This window comes from Schistocerca nitens, chromosome 10, assembly GCF_023898315.1.
Source record: "Schistocerca nitens isolate TAMUIC-IGC-003100 chromosome 10, iqSchNite1.1, whole genome shotgun sequence".
NCBI classification, from domain to species: Eukaryota; Metazoa; Arthropoda; class Insecta; order Orthoptera; family Acrididae; genus Schistocerca; species Schistocerca nitens.
In genome coordinates, this window is record NC_064623.1 from 188,993,622 (window position 1) to 189,015,726 (window position 22,105).

General features: G+C 43.1%; 1 protein-coding gene across 2 annotated transcripts in view; it reads right to left on the minus strand.

Moving 5' to 3' along the window:
• Positions 1 to 2,211: 2,211 nt before the first annotated feature.
• LOC126210243 (ammonium transporter Rh type B) overlaps positions 2,212 to 22,105 on the minus strand; it is a 255,900-nt gene continuing 236,006 nt past the window's right edge. For both annotated transcript variants that reach the window (XM_049939432.1, XM_049939431.1), the window contains exons 9-10: positions 18,743 to 18,869; positions 2,212 to 2,776 (exon numbers count right to left, since the gene is read on the minus strand). In XM_049939432.1, the coding sequence (XP_049795389.1) occupies positions 2,541 to 2,776; positions 18,743 to 18,869 (363 nt within the window). In that variant the 3' untranslated portion in view covers positions 2,212 to 2,540. The remainder of the gene's footprint in view (positions 2,777 to 18,742; positions 18,870 to 22,105) is intronic.

The window sequence follows — 22,105 nt, forward strand, 5'->3', positions numbered from 1 at the left end:
AATGTCGAATGTGTGAGACTGGTGGTTTGCCAAAAAATTTGATTTTTGCAAACACACACACACACACACACACACACACACACACACACACACACACACACACACACACACATATATATATATATGTGTGTATATATATATATATATACACACATATGTATATATATATATATATATATATATATACACACACCGAAGGCGTGCCACAGGGGAATGTTATGGGACCATTGCTTTTCAAAATATATATAAATGACCTAGTAGATAGTGTCGGAGGTTTCATGCAGCTTTTCGCAGATGATGCTGTAGTATACAGAGAGGTTCCAGCATTAGAAAATTGCAGTGAAATGTAGGAAGATCTGCAGCGGTTAGGCACTTGGCGCAGGGAGTGCCAACTGACCCTTAACATAGACAAATGTAATGTGTTGCGAATACATAGAAAGGAGGATCCTTTATTGTATTATTATATGATAGCGGAACAAACATTGGTACCAGTTACTTCTGTAAAATATCTGGGAGTATGTATGCGGAACTATTTGAAATGGAATGATCATATGAAATTAAATGTTGGTAAGGTGGGTGCCAGGTTGAGATTCATTGGGAGAGTGCTTAGAAAATGTAGTCCATCAACAAAGGAGGTGGCTTACAAAACACTCGATAGACCTATACTTGAGTATTGCTCATCAGTGTGGGATCCGTACCAGGTCGAGTTTACAGAGGAGATAGAGAAGATCCAAAGAAGAGCGCCGCGTTTCGTCACAGGGTTATTTGGTAAGCGTGATAGCGTTACGGAGATGTTTAGCAAACTCAAGTGGCAGACTCTGCAGGAGAGGCGCTCTGTATCACGGTGTAGCTTGCTGTCCAGGTTTCGAGAGGGTGCGTTTCTGGATGAGGTATCGAATATATTGCTTCCCCCTACTTATACCTTCCGAGGAGATCACGAATGTAAAGTTAGAGAGATTCGAGCGCGCACGGAGGCTTTCTGGCAGTCGTTCTTCCCGCGAACCATACGCGACTGGAACAGGAAAGGGAGGTAATGACAGTGGGACGTAAAGTGCCCTCCGCCACACACCGTTGGGTGGCTTGCGGAGTATAAATGTAGATGTAGATGTAGATTTGGAAACACCATCGTGCAAAAACAAAGTTTTTCTCAAACTTAATGTAGTGTAACTGTGAAAGGGAGCAAGGGAACCGAAATGGTTGCCTCTTGACCTGTGATACATCCGTGGCTCGTCTGTGAGACATCAGTACATGAGAGGGATATAGTCAACACATAAGGATTCTGGCTGTTAATATCAGCTGTGGAAACCAGAACCACAGCTTTACATTCAGGCAGGTCCACAGCTCTCCTTTCACCTACTTAAAATCGCCAAGAATGTCAGGTATCAAACAAGGACCTTCCATAAGATTTAGTCAAGGACTAACTAGACTGACTGAAAAGAAGCACAACACCAAGAAGGAGTTCTGCAACACAAACAATAGTTGGTAGGGATTTTTGTACACCTGGAGGACGATGTGTATTCAAAATTTTCGCCACTCGCGTAAGAGTGAATTAGTAGCGGCACTATGAGGGTGCAAATCAGGTTTGTGTGTTACCTACACAAACGCAATCCCGAAATTTCATTACTCTATAATAATTATTTTTTGCTGTGGCGGATTTTTTTTTCTGTCAGTGTATCTCCAAGTTGCCGAGTCCAGTATTTTGGAATAATAGTTAGGCAAAGATGTGTGAAAATGAAATAGTTACTTTCTGTACATGTGCACTTGATGGATAAATGGTTGTTAGTGCTGCATTTGTCCATCTAGGATTTCTTCCCGCACAGTTTCTAAAGATTGCATTCCAAGGAATCCAATGTCAGCGCCTAAGAATTCAAAGAAACTTCCTTTTGCCACCCATACATATCCGAATAACGCCGAAAACGGTGTCACCTGGCAATATGATCCCTCAAATCAGTTTTCAAAGTAATGCATTTGCCTACAAATCCAGTTCTCACCTGGAGAGTTTCAGCAGAAACCAAAGTCGCCGACAGCAGATGGTAATTCCTAGAACGAGACATTTGGCTTGAGATGCCTAAATTCTGCCACTGCCCTTTTGGATCAGCTCTTGAGTTAAAGCTGCAAGGAAGTCACATTAATGACAGGATAGGTAGGAACCGCGTTCTCACCAAGTGAAATGTACACTCAGGTAAGCTAAAAGACATTTCCACCACATCATTTAATCAAATACAATTATGTTTTATTGGTTTAGTTACAAGATTTACAAGTTAATATGTTTACAGAAGGTAGAAGACAACCGCTTCTATCACGCACAAAGAAACTTTTATCAGGAGCAAACACACTGCCCATCACAGCAGACTTATATCAGAGCCATGCAGTGCGATCGGATCCACTTAATGCAGTTCAGTATTACGGTACTCTGGTGCAGTGCTTTATTTGTACATATCACACTATAACACTGATTGTAGTGGCAGTGCTTCACCCAGTCTTTGGCTACGTATTTGTACCCACGTGTGGCACTCATGTGGCTGGACGTAGAGTGGACGTCAGATGTGCAGCTGCGACTCCAGCGCTGTGACTTCCACCTTATCACCAGCCTCCAGGGCTAGGTTGTCCAACCCCTGTTCCCCGCTAGGCGCCACCACGTTGGTGGCTGCGCAGTCGCCGTTGGCAGCCCTGCTCGGGGACTCCCAGCCTTCCTCGGGCAGCTCCCAGTGGCGGCCATCGCTGAACCACTCCTCACGCGGCACTTGCTGCAGTACCGGCAGTCTCAGCAGGACTCCTGTGAGGCCAAGAGGACATTCAGAGTAGAGGCACTGTCTGACAAGTTGTAAGAGTTGCACTATGCTTAAGATGCGACATAAAGGGACACTCAAGCATTATTTAAACTTGGAACTTTATCTCATGCTGATTAGGTTGCTTAAATAATTACTCATTTTACTCTTTAGAAGTAATATTTTGACGTACTTCAGTCTCCGCCCCTCAACAGATATACAGGGTGTTACAAAAAGGTATGGCCAAACATTCAGGAAACATTCCTCACACACAAATAAAGAAAATATGTTATGTGGACATGTGTCCAGAAACGCTTACTTTCCATGTTAGAGCTAATTTTATTACTTCTCTTTAAATCACATTAATCATGGAATGGAAACACACAGCAACAGAACGTACCAGAGTGACTTCAAACACTTTGTTACAGGAAATGTTCAAAATGTCCTCTGTTAGCGAGGATACATGCATCCACCCTCCGTCGCATGGAATCGCTGATGCGCTGATGCAGCCCTGGAGAATGGCGTATTGTATCACAGCCGTCCACAATACGAGCACGAAGAGCCTCTACATTTAGTACCGGGGTTGCGTAGACAAGAGCTTTCAAATGCCCCCATAAATGAAAGAGGGTTGAGGTCAGGAGAGCGTGGAGGCCACGGAATTGGTCCGCCTCTACCAATCCATCGGTCACCGAATCTGTTGTTGAGAAGCGTACCAACACTTCGACTGAAATGTGCAGGAGCTCCATCGTGCATGAACCACATGTTGTGTCGTACTTGTAAAGGCACACGTTCTAGCAGCACAGGTAGAGTATCCTGTATAAAATCATGATAACGTGCTCCATTGAGCGTAGGTGGAAGAACATGGGGCCCAATCAAGACATCACCAATAATGCCTGCCCAAACGTTCACAGAAAATCTGTGTTGATGACGTGATTGCACAAATGCGTGCGGATTCTCGTCAGCCCACACATGTTGATTGTGAAAATTTACAATTTGATCACGTTGGAATGAAGCCTCATCCGTAAAGAGAACATTTGCACTAAAATGAGGATTGACATTGTTGGATGAACCATTCGCAGAAGTGTACCCGTGGAGGCCAATCAGCTGTTGATAGTGCCTGCACACGCTGTACATGGTACGGAAACAACTGGTTCTCACGTAGCACTCTCCATACAGTGACGTGGTCAACGTTGTTTTGTACAGCAGCAACTTCTCTGACGCTGACATTAGGGTTGTCGTCAACTGCACGAAGAATTGCCTCGTCCATTGCAGGTGTCCTCGTCGTTCTACGTCTTCCCCAGTCGTGAGTCATAGGCTGGAATGTTCCTTGCTCCGTAAGACGCCGATCAATTGCTTCGAACGTCTTCCTGTCGGGACACCTTCGTTCTGGAAATCTGTCTCGATACAAACGCACCGCGCCATGGCTATTGCCCCGTGCTAATCCATACATCACATGGGCATCTGCTAACTCCGCATTTGTAAACATTGCACTGACTGCAAAACCACGTTCGTGTTGAACACAAACCTGCTGATGCTACGTACTGATGTGCTTGATGCTAGTACTGTAGAGCAATGAGTCGCATGTCAACACAAGCACCGAAGTCAACATTCCCTTCCTTCAATTGGACCAACTGGCTGTGAATCGAGGAAGTACAGTACATACTGACGAAACTAAAATGAGCTCTCACATGGAAATTAAGCGTTTCTGGACACATGCCCACATAACATGTTTTCTTTATTTGTGTGTGAGGAATGTTTCCTGAAAGTTTGGCCGTACCTTTTTGTAACACCCTATATATCCACAAACCACCAGCCCATCACATACATGAGTGCGTAGACAGCTAGTACTATATACCTCCTGAAACCTGTCAAGGAATTGTCAAATCCATGCTCGCAGAATCACAGCTGTGTTGTGTTCCAAAGGTGGACAAACATACTATGAAGCAGGTGTACAGAAAGATGGAAGAAGGAAAAGAGTCAGGAGGATGGAGTTTTCTCAAAAACATACCAAAACGGACAAGTAAACGGTATATAGACCAAAATGTATACCAACATTAACCTATGGCTGTGAATCTTAGTGAGCAAGTGAGCCAAAGTCAGATCCACGAAGCAGAGTTGAGATACTTCCAGAAAGTAGAAAAGAAGTCAGGGAGTGACAAAACCATTCAAATATCTTCAAACCAAAAACGTTTGGATAATACCATCAAAGGACAAGAGCTGAAGTGATTTAGTCATACCCAGTGAAAGCTGATATGTTGCATGGCATGGTTAAGGATGCAGGGTATATAAATGGTGGTAAATATCGAAATTTTTTATGACTTTATTAAATTCTATAGTCTTTCCTGATTAAATTGATATATACATTATAGGGTTTCAAAGGAAAAATGACCTACATATACCAAATTTTATAGTTACAGTCATGTATGCTGCCACACTCCCTTTATTTCTGTTACAGAAATCAGTATTATTTCAAAAAGAACTGTGAACTTTCTGTTTCCAGCGATTATATGTATGATATACTGTGTATGTTGGTAACAGAGCAGGTTTATAATGTCTGTAAATGATTATCTTTGCTAGTAATTACTTTTGTTTCGCTGAAGCAGTTTGTTCAAGTGTTATGGAATATTTGTTGTCTAAGTGCTACATATATTTGTGGCAGTTCATATCCTTTGGCGTGCAATAAATACGAACTATGCCACGCATCAAGAAATTCAGTAAAAGGAAATTACGTGGTAACCAGTTCACAAGCAAAGCAAGCCACACTGTTGAAAGTAAGCTATGTATCATTTCTTTAGGGAAGTAGCTCCCACATGGCACGTCTCCTGGAGATTCAGATTTGTGTGTTCACAATGACGCTGTTTGTAGTGGATTTGTTGTTGCTGATGTGGGCACCTCATCTTCTTTGATGACGGAAGTGGCGAAACGTAAACAATTTGATGGCGTAGGCTGTCTGGAAATAACTGAACAACAAAGTAGCAGGAAAGGTTTAGCGTCAAAATTAGTTGTTCTCTGTAGATCCTGCAATAAATCTACCTCAAAAATGACTTCGAACATTGTGCATAATTCATATGATGTACATTTGAAGTTAGTATATGCAATGTGTGCAATAGGAAAAGGAAAATAGGCTGCTCAAAAATTTGGTGGTTTGATGGACCTTCCTCCTCCTCCCAGTAGGTTCAGCAAGTACATAAAAATACTTTTAGGTGTCTTGACGGTTGTGTCTAAAGCATCTATGAAACGTGCAGTAGAAGAAACTGTAAATATTAGTGGAACCATGGACATTGCGGTTGCACTTGACGGGACATGGCAACATCGAGGACATCGTTCCTTGAATGGTGTTGTAAGTGCTACTTCTCTGTAGAATGAAACAGTTGTTGAAGTTCAGTGCTTATCTAAGTACTGCCAAACTTGCCATGGTAACACTAAGGACATATTTAACATCATTTTCCTATGAATTATGATGGTTGCAGTGGAGGTACGGAGTGTGATGGAGCTCTACAAATATTTCAGAGGTTGGTGCCTGTTTATAACGTTAGAGATACGAAGTACCTAGGCGATGGAGACTCTAAAGCTTTCAATAAAATTAACGAGTTCAGTGTTTATGGTAACAAAACTGGAGTGTTGTGGACATGTGCAAAAGAGGATGGGTGCTAGATTGAGGAAGCTATGAAAAGAAATGAAAGGAAGGTTGCTATCTGATGGAAAATCTCTGTCTGTCCGAGGCAGATTGACAGAAACTGAAATACACCTTCTTCAGAGTTATAATGAACTGGTCATTAGACGAATTGCACCTCTGAATGATGTTACAGCAATGAGAAAAGCTGTATGGGTCACCCATTTTCATAAGTTGTCCACAGATGACCACCGTGTTCACAGACTTTGCCCTAAAGGAGCAGATTCTTGGTGTGGTTACCAAAAAACAAAAGAAAGTGGTCAAATATACCATCATAAGCATTCTCTTACTGAGCCTGTTATGAAGGAAATAAAATCAATTTTATAGACCTGAGTGACCCTGTTTTGCTTAGTAAATGTCTTCATGGGATCACTCAGAATACAAATAAAAGTTTCAACCACTGCATATGGGAAAGATTATCCACAACTGTTTTTGGAGGACTAAGTACGTTAAAAGTTGGTGTACTAGATGCTGTGATATGTTTCAATGATGGTGTGATAGGAAGGTTGGAAGTCCTGAGAAATCTAGGCATAAAATGTTGCTCTAATATGGAAGATCAATTGCTCGTGTGTGACAGACAATGGCTGCATGAAGCTGAAAGATTCGCTCTTCAAGTTACCAAAGAAGCAAGAAGTGCTTAAAGGAGTGCCAGGAGGAAGCTTGAAGATGAATAAATGCTGCAGGATGAAGACTATGTCTCAGGAATGTTCTGAGGCACAGTTTAATTGGACTCACATCTGCATTCACAATTTCCCACAAGTTGTATTTTTCAGAATTTAGGTACAAATATTTCCTAAAGTTTATAAAGCATTGCTCTAATTTTTTTTCTGTAACTTGCAATAGTCGATACTTATGTAGTAGATTGAAAGCTTTATCGCAGAATCGACTAAATTATAGAAAAAATAAAATTTTTATTAGGAACAAATTTATAAAAATTAAAATATAAGATGATATTTTTTATCCTTGTAATATAAATAATTGGTGGAATTAAATAGGTCTAGTACCTCAGGCATCATGTCATGCACATCTGGTAAAAATTTGGTCTCCTTCAAATGTATAACATTGGATAAAATTGTACCTCAATTTGAGGAACCATTTTGAAAAGATGCAATCAATTCCATTGTAATTTTTAATAACCCTAAGCAGGTTCAAAACTACTGAAAACATTTCTAATTCGTTTAGAAGAGTTTGCTACATCAATAAAAAATCTGTAAATCATATACATTTTAAACAGTACCTGAAAGAAATAGGTGCTGATTTTTACATAATATTGAGTCGGAAGAGTACCCTGTACCCTTAAAGGAGATACGCATTTCTAGAAGTTAACTACCAAGAGCTGTCAAGAAATGTATAAAATGCATGTTTGACGATCAGCTGCTTTTTATTTAAAATCCAAACATCGACCAGTTTCAGTCAGAGACCAACCTCACGGATTCTATCCAAAGACACAAAAAATACCTGTAGTATACAGCAAATGGTACAAAATCTTTTCCAGGGAAGTGCAAAATATACACGAGTACCTACAGGGTTAAAACAGTGTAGGAGACAACATCACATCTATCATCACTTAAAAAATGGCCAGTATCTTATGCCATGAATTAGAGAACTTTTAAAGGCAAACATACTAATAACATAAGTAAACATAGCAATACTGAAGAGAAGATCAGAGATGTAAGTGTAAAAAATATTGATAAGTTGGTCAAAGATCTTTACAAAGTATTTTGGTGGTATTGGACAAAAATATCTCGATGATAAGCTTCTTGCTGAATGCAGTCTTCAGTGAACATGTTTGGTATAGTTTCACATGTAAACAGAAAAAGGAAGTTGCTGTCCCAAGACATAAAAGACATCGATCTTAGAATATAAAGCAAAAATCATTATATAACCCTAATGTTAAACATAGAATAATCATTGCATATACTCCATGCTCTACATAAAAGTTGTGGCCATTCTTAAAACAGTGATAGATATGATGTGGCTTAAGCTATTTTAACCCTGTAAGTATTCATGTACATTTTACACATCTATGTAAAAAAATTTGTAGCAATTCCTGTATACTACATGTGCTTTTTGTATCTTTGAACAGAATCCGTGAAGATGGTCCGTGACTGAAGCCACTCGATATTTGGATTTATGATAAAAAAGCAGTTGATGAATAGACAGTCTTTTTGTGCAAGAAGGTAAGCGCAGTAGGGAACAAATGAACTAGATGGCCAAGAAGGGTATGGGATAATTGAGTATAAGAGGCACTGCAGGAGAGGGAATAGTTGGTGAACGGGGCAGAGACCACAATTGTCGACTGGAAGAAGAGCAGGTACGTCATAACCTCTGCATAAGTCGGTTCTAATTCTACCTCTTGTGGCTTGGCTGTCTGAGAGCTTCCATCAAGTTGTCTGGGGGAGGTTGCAGGTTGAGTAGACTACGCGGCAGGTACTTTTGTTGCACTGCATTCACGATTTGTTATATAGGCCTACATGCTTGAGACATATGCCCATCTCTGCGCATGGGCACACAACCGAGATGTATCGTTGTGAACGGTATGGGGAGGTTTGCTGACTGCCTGCACATCAGCTGTTTGCCCACTCCTGCACACCTGTGCATGTGGGCATGCTGCCACCCACAGATGGGCGTTCAAGATGGAAAAGCCTTCTCTACACATTGATGAAGATAGGATCACGTATATGACATACTGGTTTTAAGAGTCCCCATTAAGACACTCTTCTTGTGCCTTGCTGCCACATCTGTGCAGGCTCAACATGGTCAGTAACGGATTTGGCATGGTTGATTTAAGGGGTGGCGAGATGCTCCCCCATTACCCTCCCCTCTCCCATCCAGTATGCGATGTAAGTCCCCCATCTGTCTGCCTGTAGCTTTATTCTTACGAAGTATTCTGTTTGAAAAACATGTAACTAAGGTGAGACTTGGGTACCAGCCCAGTATTCACCTACTTAGGTGTGGGAAACTGGCTAAGAACCACAGTGAGGCTGGCCAACTCACCGACCGTCGTCATTAACTAGTTGGGTGGATCTGATCCACGTCCAGTGCACCTCCGCATTCTGTAAGCAGCTCTTCAACACTCAAAGATATCCAGGTGAGTCCTTGAAGAATATTTGTAATTAGCTAGCAAAAAGTTCTTTAATTCATTCATAAACTACACAGTTTTCATCATATGATATTTACCATGCTTTGGCAAGTTGCTGGATGAAAATGCACCCGTTTATCTGAATACTTTCTGTGCCAATGTTAAGCCCTTGAAGCTTTTACTGAAGTTGTACTTTTTCCTAGTACTACAGTAATAATTAAGGCTACTTTTTAACAAAAAGACACTGGTAACAACAAATTATATTAATGTGCAAATGTATCATGAAACAGATGTCCAGGCATCAAGATATTAAGAGGACCTTGTAGAATATTCTAGAACTAATATCATATACAACACGTCTAATCATCATCATCTTCGTTTCCCCTCTATCCAACATCCGGTCAGGTTGGGGTATCAAAGGTACCTCGCCACTTTACTTGGTCTTTCCACCATTCTTCTTTCACAATTTGGTTCCACAGCAGGTTTATCCTCCTTAAACTCATCTTTATTGTATCAATCCATCTTGTTCTCGGTCTTCCTCTTGGCCTCTTGCCCTCAATCTTGAACTCCATCATTCCTCTTGGTATTCTTCCCTCTCCCATCCCCTTCACATGCCCACACCATTTTAATCTATTCTTTTCAATTTTCTCAGTTAGCTTCTCCGCTCCAATTTCCTTCCTAACATCTTCATTTTTCACTCTGTCTCTCTTCGTCTTCCCTAGCATACTTCTCAGAAACTTCATTTCAGAGGATTGTACCCTACTCTCCTCTCTTCTAGTCATACTCTTCGAGCCGTAAATTAATATGGGTGTGAAGTAAGTCTTGTATAGCACCAGCTTACACCTCATTGACACCTCCCTTCCACACACCAAGCCCCTCACACACTGGTAAAATGTATCACTCTGTTGTATTCTTTTGCTAATTTCTCTCTCCAACGAGCATTCCCCATTAATACACTTTCCAAATATTTAAAGTTGTCCACTATTTTAATATCCCGTCCTTTAATATGAATTTGTCCCTTGCCCCCTCTATCCTCTCTGGTTACCACCATGGTCTTGCTTTTCTCCACACTAAATTTCATTCCATATTTTTCGACCTTATCATTTAGGTTGTCTATTTGTTTTTGTACCACCTTACTGCTTGTTCCCCACACCACAATATCATCACGTAATAGGTTTTGTACTCTGAAAATATTCCCATGGATGACTTCCACAATAAATTATTCTTCATCTCATTTGGGAATGACAATATTCAGAATGAGCCAAGTTCTCACTTCGAAATCACTAACAGCGGTAATCATTTGTACTACTAAGTTATCTGCAGTAAGGGGATTTATTAATTCTGAGGTCTGGATTTTCCAGTCTGCATGGTGATTTACCCTTATCACTATCTGGTCTATGTATTTCACAGTCTGAACACATTGTGGCTACAGCTTCTCTACAGCTGTGATAAGTAGTATATTGTATATACTCGGTTCAGTCGCAATTTAATGATAATCCATTTCCTGATACAACTGTTGATGTTTTCAAATATTTCATTAACTTATGTTTCACTAAGAGGATAACTACAATTTTTATTCGTGTTCTTGTACTGTCTGTAAACAATATTTGCAACTTCTGTCAGTGCATTGGAAAGATCATGTGAGTACATTAGAAACAACAAAGGACTTCTGGCGCATCATGAGTGATTACTTAAATTTTAGAGTGCCAAACTCTCAATAACGGACATAGAACTTGTAAAGACTGTTTTATTATCGTGGAGCTCAAATATAAGTATGAACTTAATGTCTATACTCTCTCGTACTATTTTAATATTTGCATTTGGATATCATAGTTCACACAGTAAAAATATGTAAACATACTGCAAAATATTTCCAATGTTAATAATTTTCTGATTTAATTTTTCTAATGTGTAAGATGTCAAGGTAAAACATAGTCTGTTCAATTAGCAAGATCTTTTGAAGTTCACACTGTTTGCACTGAAAATATTTTTTCTACTTTAAATGTTTGTAAAATTTACTGTACGCAACCCTTCTACATAACACATAATCGTTGAGATTTTCGTGGCCACTGACGAAACGTCAGAAAAATCATTACACAAACGTTGGTCGAGATCCCGAGACCTAAACCAACAGGCAACACTTCCAGAAACGTTTTGAAATGATGGTAAATATGAGATGGTGGGGTAATTCTTTAATTTTTTTGTTACTTCATCTCATATTCTAGGAAGTATCTTAAAAACATATCCGAGTTTCTCTGAGAGAACACCACCATCTTAAAAATCGTTACAAAAGTAAACTAGTGGTTCGGATAGCTCAATTCAAAATCATTTGATTATATTACTTTAGATTTCATCATAACCACTTAAGAATGTATTTTAAATGTGTTGCCTCAACGGCATGAAAATGATCGCTTCGTGCACTTCTTGTCACATATTTCCGTATCGGTAGTAATCGGCTTTATCTTTTGAAAGGTACACAGATATATATTTTTATGAGAGACCTTTCTCCTTCCATTTTATGATCGCCATACCACAGCATCCGTTTTTGTTTCATTCTGTCAGTAATACTTAGTGCCACCTTCATTCTTCTGGTTGTATTTTGCGCATGCACCATCCATGATTTCGCATTATATCCATATCCATATCCAGACTTCGTAATTTCCACACTCATTTTCTTCCAACATGTCATGTTTCTCAGTTATAAAGAGTAATTTCTTAACATCAAGTTGAAAGTTATTAAATGTATTGTTATAGAGCTGTCATAGAAACTGAAAGGCATTCAGTTTGTAGCTACACAAAGCTAAATTCAATATATTGTGGATACATGCCAGCATCGGTCGTAAATACTGAAATCCTTTATTTTATGTATCGATTTCGGTCACCTTCAGTGCAAATTAGTCGAAACTGGTAGGCACATATCATAATAGCGCATTTTCTATGATGTGTGATGATTACTTCCAACAGATATGCCGGCCGGAGTGGCCGTGCGGTTCTAGGCGCTACAGTATGGAGCCGAGCGACCACTCCGGTCGCAGGTTCGAATCCTGCCTCTGGCATGGATGTGTGTGATGTCCTTAGGTTAGTTAGGTTTAAGTAGTTCTAAGTTCTAGGCGACTGATGACCTCAGCAGTTAAGTCGCATAGTGCTCAGAGCCATTTGAACCAACCAACAGATATCTTTACCTTTACTGCATGCTATTTTTTTTTTTTTTGCGCACATCACAGTGCAAGTTACACTTCATAGAAAATCTTGTGCTATTATGACATTTCCACAAGATTCGATCTGTAACATTAATGATTTTAATATTTACGACCGATTCTACCATTTATCCAAAATATATTGACAATAATACGGTAATGGTGTCCACTGTTCCCATTAGAATGAGACATTTAAGCTGAATTGTCCGCTGCTGATAAAGAATTTGTCAATATTGTGTTTTTGTGGAGTGCTAAGTATCATTCCTTTATTTACTTTTAAAGAAATTTAATGATTTCAGTAACTTGTTTTTCCTGTCTCATTTCTTAGCCTTCCACAGCTGCATCTGCACATTGCAAGCCGCCCCACGATGTTTCGCAGAAGGTACCGATCAAGCAAGAGAGTGGTAGTTAATGTGACACTTTACAAATAAGCTCATCAGACAAAGCACTGAACACCCTGTTAATAGAGAGTGTTGTCGCTTTGGAGCCTGTTGATGCTGTGAAACTGGTAACAGGCGGACGTGTGATCCTCAGCCACCACTGACATAGGTCGTGGTAGTTTTGTATGTGGAATTAGCATCGTCTCATGGACCGACATAGAGACTTGACAGAATAGCGAAAAGGAGCTTCATGTTTCGATTTGTCCACGACGACACCGTGTATGAACTTGCCAAATTTGTTGGAGTATTAATGTGGAGAGTCCAATGCGTTTACACAGAGTGATGTACCACTCTCATCCCTTTATCACGACGTAAAATCACTCAAAACTCCAGCTGGAATTGCTGCTGTCACTAAAGTCAGGACCAAATGTAACGGTTACCAGAGGAAAATTGGGATAGGTACTGCACACAGTCGATGATCGGAGTCGGGTACCTCACAAAAGGTCATTAGTCACAGAGGGACATAAATTTTCACGCCTCCACAAGCAAATAGTAATATGTTTGAAAGGCATCGACGGTCCGATGATTCCTTTAACATTCAGCTTATTGAGGGTGTAATATACACTCCTGGAAATTGAAATAAGAACACCGTGAATTCATTGTCCCAGGAAGGGGAAACTTTATTGACACATTCCTGGGGTCAGATACATCACATGATCACACTGACAGAAGGCAACAGAGCATGCACAATGTCGGCACTAGTACAGTGTATATCCACCTTCCGCAGCAATGCAGGCTGCTATTCTCCCATGGAGACGATCGTAGAGATGCTGGATGTAGTCCTGTGGAACGGCTTGCCATGCCATTTCCACCTGGCGCCTCAGTTGGACCAGCGTTCGTGCTGGACGTGCAGACCGCGTGAGACGACGCTTCATCCAGTCCCAAACATGCTCAATGGGGGACAGATCCGGAGATCTTGCTGGCCAGGGTAGTTGACTTACACCTTCTGGAGCACGTTGGGTGGCACGGGATACATGCGGACGTGCATTGTCCTGTTGGAACAGCAAGTTCCCTTACCGGTCTAGGAATGGTAGAACGATGGGTTCGATGACGGTTTGGATGTACCGTGCACTATTCAGTGTCCCCTCGACGATCACCAGTGGTGTACGGCCAGTGTAGGAGATCGCTCCCCACACCATGATGCCGGGTGTTGGCCCTGTGTGCCTCGGTCGTATGCAGTCCTGATTGTGGCGCTCACCTGCACGGCGCCAAACACGCATACGACCATCATTGGCACCAAGGCAGAAGCGACTCTCATCGCTGAAGACGACACGTCTCCATTCGTCCCTCCATTCACGCCTGTCGCGACACCACTGGAGGCGGGCTGCACGATGTTGGGGCGTGAGCGGAAGACGGCCTAACGGTGTGCGGGACCGTAGCCCAGCTTCATGGAGACGGTTGCGAATGGTCCTCGCCGATACCCCAGGAGCAACAGTGTCCCTAATTTGCTGGGAAGTGGCGGTGCGGTCCCCTACGGCACTGCGTAGGATCCTACGGTCTTGGCGTGCATCCGTGCGTCGCTGCGGTCCGGTCCCAGGTCGACGGGCACGTGCACCTTCCGCCGACCACTGGCGACAACATCGATGTACTGTGGAGACCTCACGCCCCACGTGTAGAGCAATACGGTGGTACGTCCACCCGGCCTCCCGCATGCCCACTATACGCCCTCGCTCAAAGTCCGTCAACTGCACATACGGTTCACGCCCACGCTGGTCGCGGCATGCTACCAGTGTTAAAGACTGCGATGGAGATCCGTATGCCACGGCAAACTGGCTGACACTGACGGCGGCGGTGCACAAATGCTGCGCAGCTAGCGCCATTCGACGGCCAACACCGCGGTTCCTGGTGTGTCCGCTGTGCCGTGCGTGTGATCATTGCTTGTACAGCCCTCTCGCAGCGTCCGGAGCAAGTATGGTGGGTCTGACACACCGGTGTCAATGTGTTCTTTTTTCCATTTCCAGGAGTGTAGACTGGAGGTGGTTCCCTAATGGTTTGGATACATTTTTGGTATCATGAATTGGGCTGACTAATTCAGACTGGCGTGAAAGTAAAGAAGGATGTTTATTTGAGCATTGTCAGTGACCAAGTGCACCTGCACATTCCTGGTTTGACAGACACTCCGAGTGGTCCGCTAAATCTCGCGATGTTAATCCCACAAAAAAGCTCTAGGGACTATCTGCAGGCTCGAGAGACACATATCACTCAGCATCTGCAAATTTTGGTAGCTGTATGATGGGTTGTTTAATCTCACATGCCCACAGTGTGCACTAGAGACAGGCAAGGTGGTATATCCTTGGGAACTAGTTCACTGGTGGGAACCATTCATTTTTACTCGTTCACCGTTCATAGTGCTTGGTATATGGTTCTTATGAAAAACTGAAAATTAGTGGCATAGGTGAAGATGGAAGGCGCCAAGAGGGAGGCACTTGACTCTCCCCTGGAGTGAAAAGTTTCTATTCATAACCAAATTCACACACTTGTAATTTTCGTGATTCTGAAAAACATCTCGTTTAGCCAACTGCAGCGTTATGTGGCTGATCGCAGTGAAATGATATAAGGTGGCGCACGAAAACCTGGCCCCGAGTACAGACTGCTCGCCAATTACGCACGATTTGTTGACCGCTACGAGCAGAATAGATAAACATGTAATAATTAGGCACTGAAGAAATGACAAATATGCTAATGCAAACAACTTCGAAAGAACAGATGATTGGTAAGCGACAATGAGCAGTCTAGTACTCGGGGCCGATTTTTCATGCTGTACGACTGAAATAATATTGTAGGAGTTATCATATTTTCTTTACAAAATGTGACACCATACACTCGATTACGAAGCGCGGGTTTCATTCGGCTGTAAGTCGGTCTGCCTTCCATAACAATGAACATGCTCTTTTACACTGGATTAAAAAAAAAGACGGAAAATGGCCACTAGTGTGCGTCCTTTGCATGTCTAATAACAAAAAAATCTTGCGTTTTTACAAATATTTCTTCTGCTGTTTATCGAAATAGTGAAGTAAGCTGATACGTCGTTTTGTTACCTGAAAATATGTATGTATTACATACAACGTAAGTTTTATTTAATTTACGTAATCATAAAATACATTTTAACTACCAGTCGTGGACGCTCAATAGAATACGAGAAGAACCAGAAGTTCAGAGTTCAAAAAAGGTTTGAGACAGATCTAGAATGCGCGTGCGCAGCGAACGAAACGCGCACCTGGATACTGAACTAACTATGAGCAGTCGGCAGTGGAGCTGCGACGAGTGGCCACGCGAAGAAGGACGAGTCTGGCCGAGCGAGACCGAGACGGAGACAGAGAAACGCGAAGAAGGACGAGTGCGGCCGAGGGAGACCGAGACAGACGGGAACGGGACCGAGGCTGGAACGAGACCGGCCGACGTGTCGTTCGGGAACGAGACCGACCGTTTCCAGATTCCGGGAACTATTAGTACACTACTGCCCATTAAAATTGCTACACCACGAAGACGACTAGCTACAGACGCGAAATTCAACCGACAGGAAGAGGATCCTGTGACATGCAAACGATTAGCTTTTCAGAGCATTCACACAAGGTTGGCGTCGGTGGCGACACCTACAACGTGCTGACATGAGGAAATTTTCCAACCGATTTGTCATACACAAACAGCAGTTGACCGGCGTTGCCTGGTGAAACGTTGGTGTGATGCCTCGTGTAAGGAGGAGAAATGCGTACCATCACGTTTCCGACTTTGATAAAGGTCTGATTGTAGCCTATCGCGTTTGCGGTTTATTGTATCGCGACATTGCTGCTCGCGTTGGTCGAGATCCAATGACTGTTGGCAGAATATGGAATCGCTGGGTGCAGGAGTGTAATACGGAACGCCGTGCTGGATCCCAACGGCCTCGTATCACTAGCAGTCGAGATGACAGGCATCTTATCCGCATCGTTATAACGGATCGTGCAGCCACGTCTCGATCCCTGAGTCAGCCGGCTGGGGTCGCCGAGCGGTTCTAGGCGTTACAGTCTGGAACCGCGAGACCGCTACGGTCGCAGGTTCGAATCCTGCCTTGGGCATGGGTGTGTGTGATGTCCTTAGGTTAGTTAGGTTTAGGTAGTTCTAAGTTCTAGGGGACTGATAACAGATGTTAAATCCCATATTACTCAGAGCCATTTGAACCATTTTTTTGATCCCTGAGTCAACAGATGGGGACCTTTTGCAAGACAACAACCATCTGCACGAACAGTTCGACGACGTTTGCAGCAGCATGGACTATCAGCTCGGAGCTCGTCGCTGCGGTTAGCCTTGATGCTGCATCACAGACAGGAGTGCCTGCGATGGTGTGCTCAACGACGAACCTGGCAAAATGTCATTTTTTCGGATGAATCCAGGTTCTATTTACAGCATCATGATGGTCGTATCCTTGTTTGGCGACATCGCGGTGAACGCACATTGGAAACGTGTATTTGCCATCGGCATACTGGCGCATCACCCGGCGCGATGTTATGGAGTGCCATTGGTTACACGTCTCGGTCACCTCTTGTTCGCATTGACGGGACTTTCAACAGTGGACGTTACATTTCAAATGTGTTACGACTACCGTTCATTCGATCCTTGCGAAACCCTACATTTCAGCATGATAATGCACGACCGCATTTTGCAAGTCCTGTACGGGCCTTTCTGGATACAGAAAATGTTCGACTGCTGCCCTGGTCAGCACATTCTCCAGATCTCTCACAAACTGAAAACTTCTGATCAACAGCGGCTGAGCAACTGGCTCGTCACAATACGCCAGTCACTACTCTTGATGTACTGTGGTATTGTGTTGAAGCTGCATCGGCAGCTGTACCTGTACACGCCATCCAAGCTCTGTGTGACTCAATGCCCAGGCGTATCAAGGCCGTTATTACGGCCAGAGGTGGTTGTTCTCGGTACTGATTTGTCAGGATCTATGCACCCACATTGCGTGAAAATCTAATCACATGTCAGTTCTAGTATAATATATTTGTGCAATGAATCTGCATTTATTCCTGGTGTAGCAATTTTAATGGCCAGTAGTGTAGAAAGCCGCGACCGTTCCTTAAAATTCGTTCCCCATTCGTTCCGTTCATCTTTGTGAACCGTTCCTTTCGACTCGTTAGTTCGCGAACGACCCATCTCTAGTGTGTACCCAGGCGCTCATCCGCAGAGATCGGCAGGGGTGGGCAAACTGCTGGCACACAGGCAGTTAGATGGACCAGAGCCTATGCTACAGTTGTGTATGTGAGTGCATATGGGCAGAGTTGGTCAAGAAGTTCACAGGGGGGGGGGGGGGCATAATGTAAAAGGGCCGAATGGTACGTAGCACAAGCTAACTGCACTTTCCCGCTGATGGGCACCCATGACTTACACAGTATTACGTTTATGTGTCCTGAGGGTGACTAATTTCATTTTCCAAGTGGTCAACGCTATTTAGGAAGCAGTTACCCAAAGTGGCTGGCAACTGATAATTGGTCTAAAATATGAACACGTAACTATACGGAGTATCAGCAGACAGATGCTAGGCAGTGTGTGTGTGTGTGTGTGTGTGTGTGTGTGTGTGTGTGTGTGTGTTTTGTACGTACCTGTGAGAGCACCGGCCACCAGCGCTATAGCGAGGCTGTGCGCCAAAGCCAGCAGTTGGAACCCAGCCTGGGCCTGAGCAGACCGCCCCAGCAATGCAGATGGAGAGCCGTCAGGTCCTTCATGAGGCTGAAACACAAGGTGATGTGTGAAGCCTTCACAGCTGTCGACTATATGAACCAGGGTTCACTTCTCAAAGCCTGAACTTCGATAAGGAGACTGATCTACACTCAAGCTCATAATTTAAGGATAATACTGATACATCGTGAAACAGCACTCTGGTGGGAGGTTTGCGGGTTTAAATCACCTCGGTGTATGACCATGCGGTGCATTTGACCTGTGGTCGTCGCACGGTGGCGCTGGCAGCAGTCCACATACGCAGTGGTGTGTTGGTGCATGTCAGAGTGCGGTGCAGAGAGTAAGCGTGCAGACGTTTTCAGACGTTCTGATGGTGGATGAGTGTTGAAAATGGCTCAAATAACATGTATTGATGACGTTATGAGGTGTAGGATACTAGGGTGACTGGAGGCTGGTCAAACACAGCAGGTCGTAGCACAGGCCCTCCGTGTGCCACAAAGTATGATCTCAAGATGATGGCAACGATTCCAGCAGACAGGAGACGCGTCCAGGAGGTATAGTATGGAACCTCCACAGTGTACAACATCACAAGAAGACCGATATCTCACCATCAGTGCCCGCAGACGGCTACGGAGTACTGCAGGTAGCCTTGCTCGGGACCTTACCACAGCCACTGGAACAGTTGTCCCAGACACATAGTTTACAGACGACTGAACAGACATGGTTTATTTGCCCAGAGACCTGCAAGGTGCATTCCACTGACCCCTGATCACAGGAGAGCCCGTAAAGCCTGGTGTCAAGATCACAGTACACGGCCATTGGAACAGTGGTTCCAGGTTATGTTCACGTACGAGTCCAAGTATAGTCTGAACAGTGATTCTCACCAGGTTTTCATCTGGCGTGAACCAGGAACCAGATACCGACCCCTTAATGTCCTTGAAAGGGACCTGTATGGAGGTAGTGGTTTGATGGTGTGGAGTGGGATTATGATTGGTGCACGTACACCCTTGCATGTCATTGACAGAGGAACTGTAACAGGTCAGGTGTATCGGGACGTCATTTTGCACTAATATGTCCGCTTTTTCAGGGGCGCAGTGGGTCCCACCTTCCTCTTGATGGATGATAACGCACGGCCCCCACCGAGCTGCCATCGTGGAGGAATACCCTGAAAATATATCAGGCGAATGGAGTGGCCTGCCTGTTCTCCAAACCTAAACCCCATCGAGCAGACCTTGGATGCTCTCGATCTACGTATCGCTGCACGTATTCAAACCCCTACGACACTTCAGGAGGTCCGACAGGCACAGGTTCAAGAATTGGAGGCTATACGCCAGCAGCTGCTCGACCACCTGATCCTGATATCGGGGTACGTGTGCAGGATACATTGGTGTTTTGTAGTACATGTGTTTCGGGACGGTTTTCTCAACTTATCACCAACACCATGAACTTACAGATCTGTGTCGTGTGTGTTCCCTATGTTATTAGCGCCAGTTTTGTGTAGTGCCATGTAATGTGGCACCACATTCTGCAGTTATCCTTAATTTATGACGATGAGTGTATGAAGCTATACAGGTTGCTCTAAAATTTCCCTTACAAACTTCTAGCACTTGTAGAGGGCACTGAGTAGATAATATTTTGAATTGGAGCCCTTGTCCGGAAACGTACCATTTCAATGCTACAACCGCTTGAAAATATATTGGTTACGTGATCACTTTTATCCTCACGTTCAGATAAAAACAGAGCACTTTGAACGACTAGAGACTGTTGTTGTTGTTGTTGTGATCTTCAGTCCAGAGACTGGTTTGATGCAGTTCTCCATGCTACTCTATCCTGTGCAAGATTCTTCATCTCCCAGTACCTACTGCAACCTACATCCGTCTGAATCTGCTTTGTGTATTCATCTCTTGGTCTCCCTCTACGATTTTTAACCCCCCCCCCCACCACGCTGCCCTCCAATAGGAAATTGGTGATCCCTCGATGCCTCAGAACATGTCCTACCAACCGATCCCTTCTTCTAGTCGTTGTGCTACAAATTTCTCTGCTACACAGTTCTATTCAATACCTCCTCATTTGTCATGTAATTTACCTATCTAATCTTCAGAATTCTTCTGTAGCATAACGTTTCGAAAGCTTTTCTCTTCTAGTCTAAACTATTTATCCTCCACGTTTCACAATGCATGGCTACACTCCATACAAATACTTTCATAAATGACTTCCTGACACTTAAATCTATACTCGATGTTAACAAATTTCTTTTCTTGCCATTTCCAGTCTACATTTTATATTCTCTCTACTTTGCCATCATCAGTTATTTTGCTCCCCAAATAGCAAAACTCCTTTAGTACGTTAAGTATCTCATTTCCTAATCTAATTCCCTCAGCATCACCCAATTTAATTCGACTACGTTCCATTATCCTCGTTTTGTTTTTGTTGATGTTCATCTTATATCCTCCTTTCAAGACACTATCCATTCTGTTCAACTGCTCTTCCAAGACCTTTGCTGTCTCTGACAGAATTACAATGTCATCAGCAAACCTTAATGTTTTTATTTCTTCTCAATGGATTTTAATACCTACTCCGAATTTTTCTTTTGTTTCCTTCACTGCTTGCTCAGTATACAGATAGAATAACATCGGGGAAAGGCTACAACCCTGTCTCACTCCCTTCCCAACCATCGCTTCCCTTTCATGCCCCTCGACTCGTATAACTGCCATCTGGTTTCTGTACAAATTGTAAATAGCCTTTCGCTCCCTGTATTTTAGCCCTGCCACCTTCAGAATTTGAAAGAAAGTATTCCACTCAACATTGTCAAAAGCTTTCTCTAAGTCCTTAATCTATCTTCTAAGATAAGTCTTAGGGTCAGTACTGCCTCACGTGTTCCAACATTTCTGCGGAATCCAAACTGATCTTCCCCGACGTCGGCTTCTACCAGCTTTTCCATTCGTCTGTAAAGAGTTCGTGTTAGTATTTTGCAGCCGTGAATTGTTAAACTGATATTTCGATAATTTGCACATCTGTCAATACCTGCTTTCTTCGGGATTGGAATTATTATATTTTTCTTGAAGTCTGAGGGTATTTCACGTGTGTCATACATGTTGCTCCCCAGATGGTAGAGTACTGTCAGGGCTGCCTCTCCCAGGGCTAGACGACTAGAGATAGGTCGTTCACATTCACAGGACATGTACATTAGTATATTCTGCAGAAAAGATTAGGTTTGAAATGTGCCTGCAGCTCTCGTTGTCACTGTAGACCGAAGGTAATGGACTTGTGTGACTTGAGCAGACATA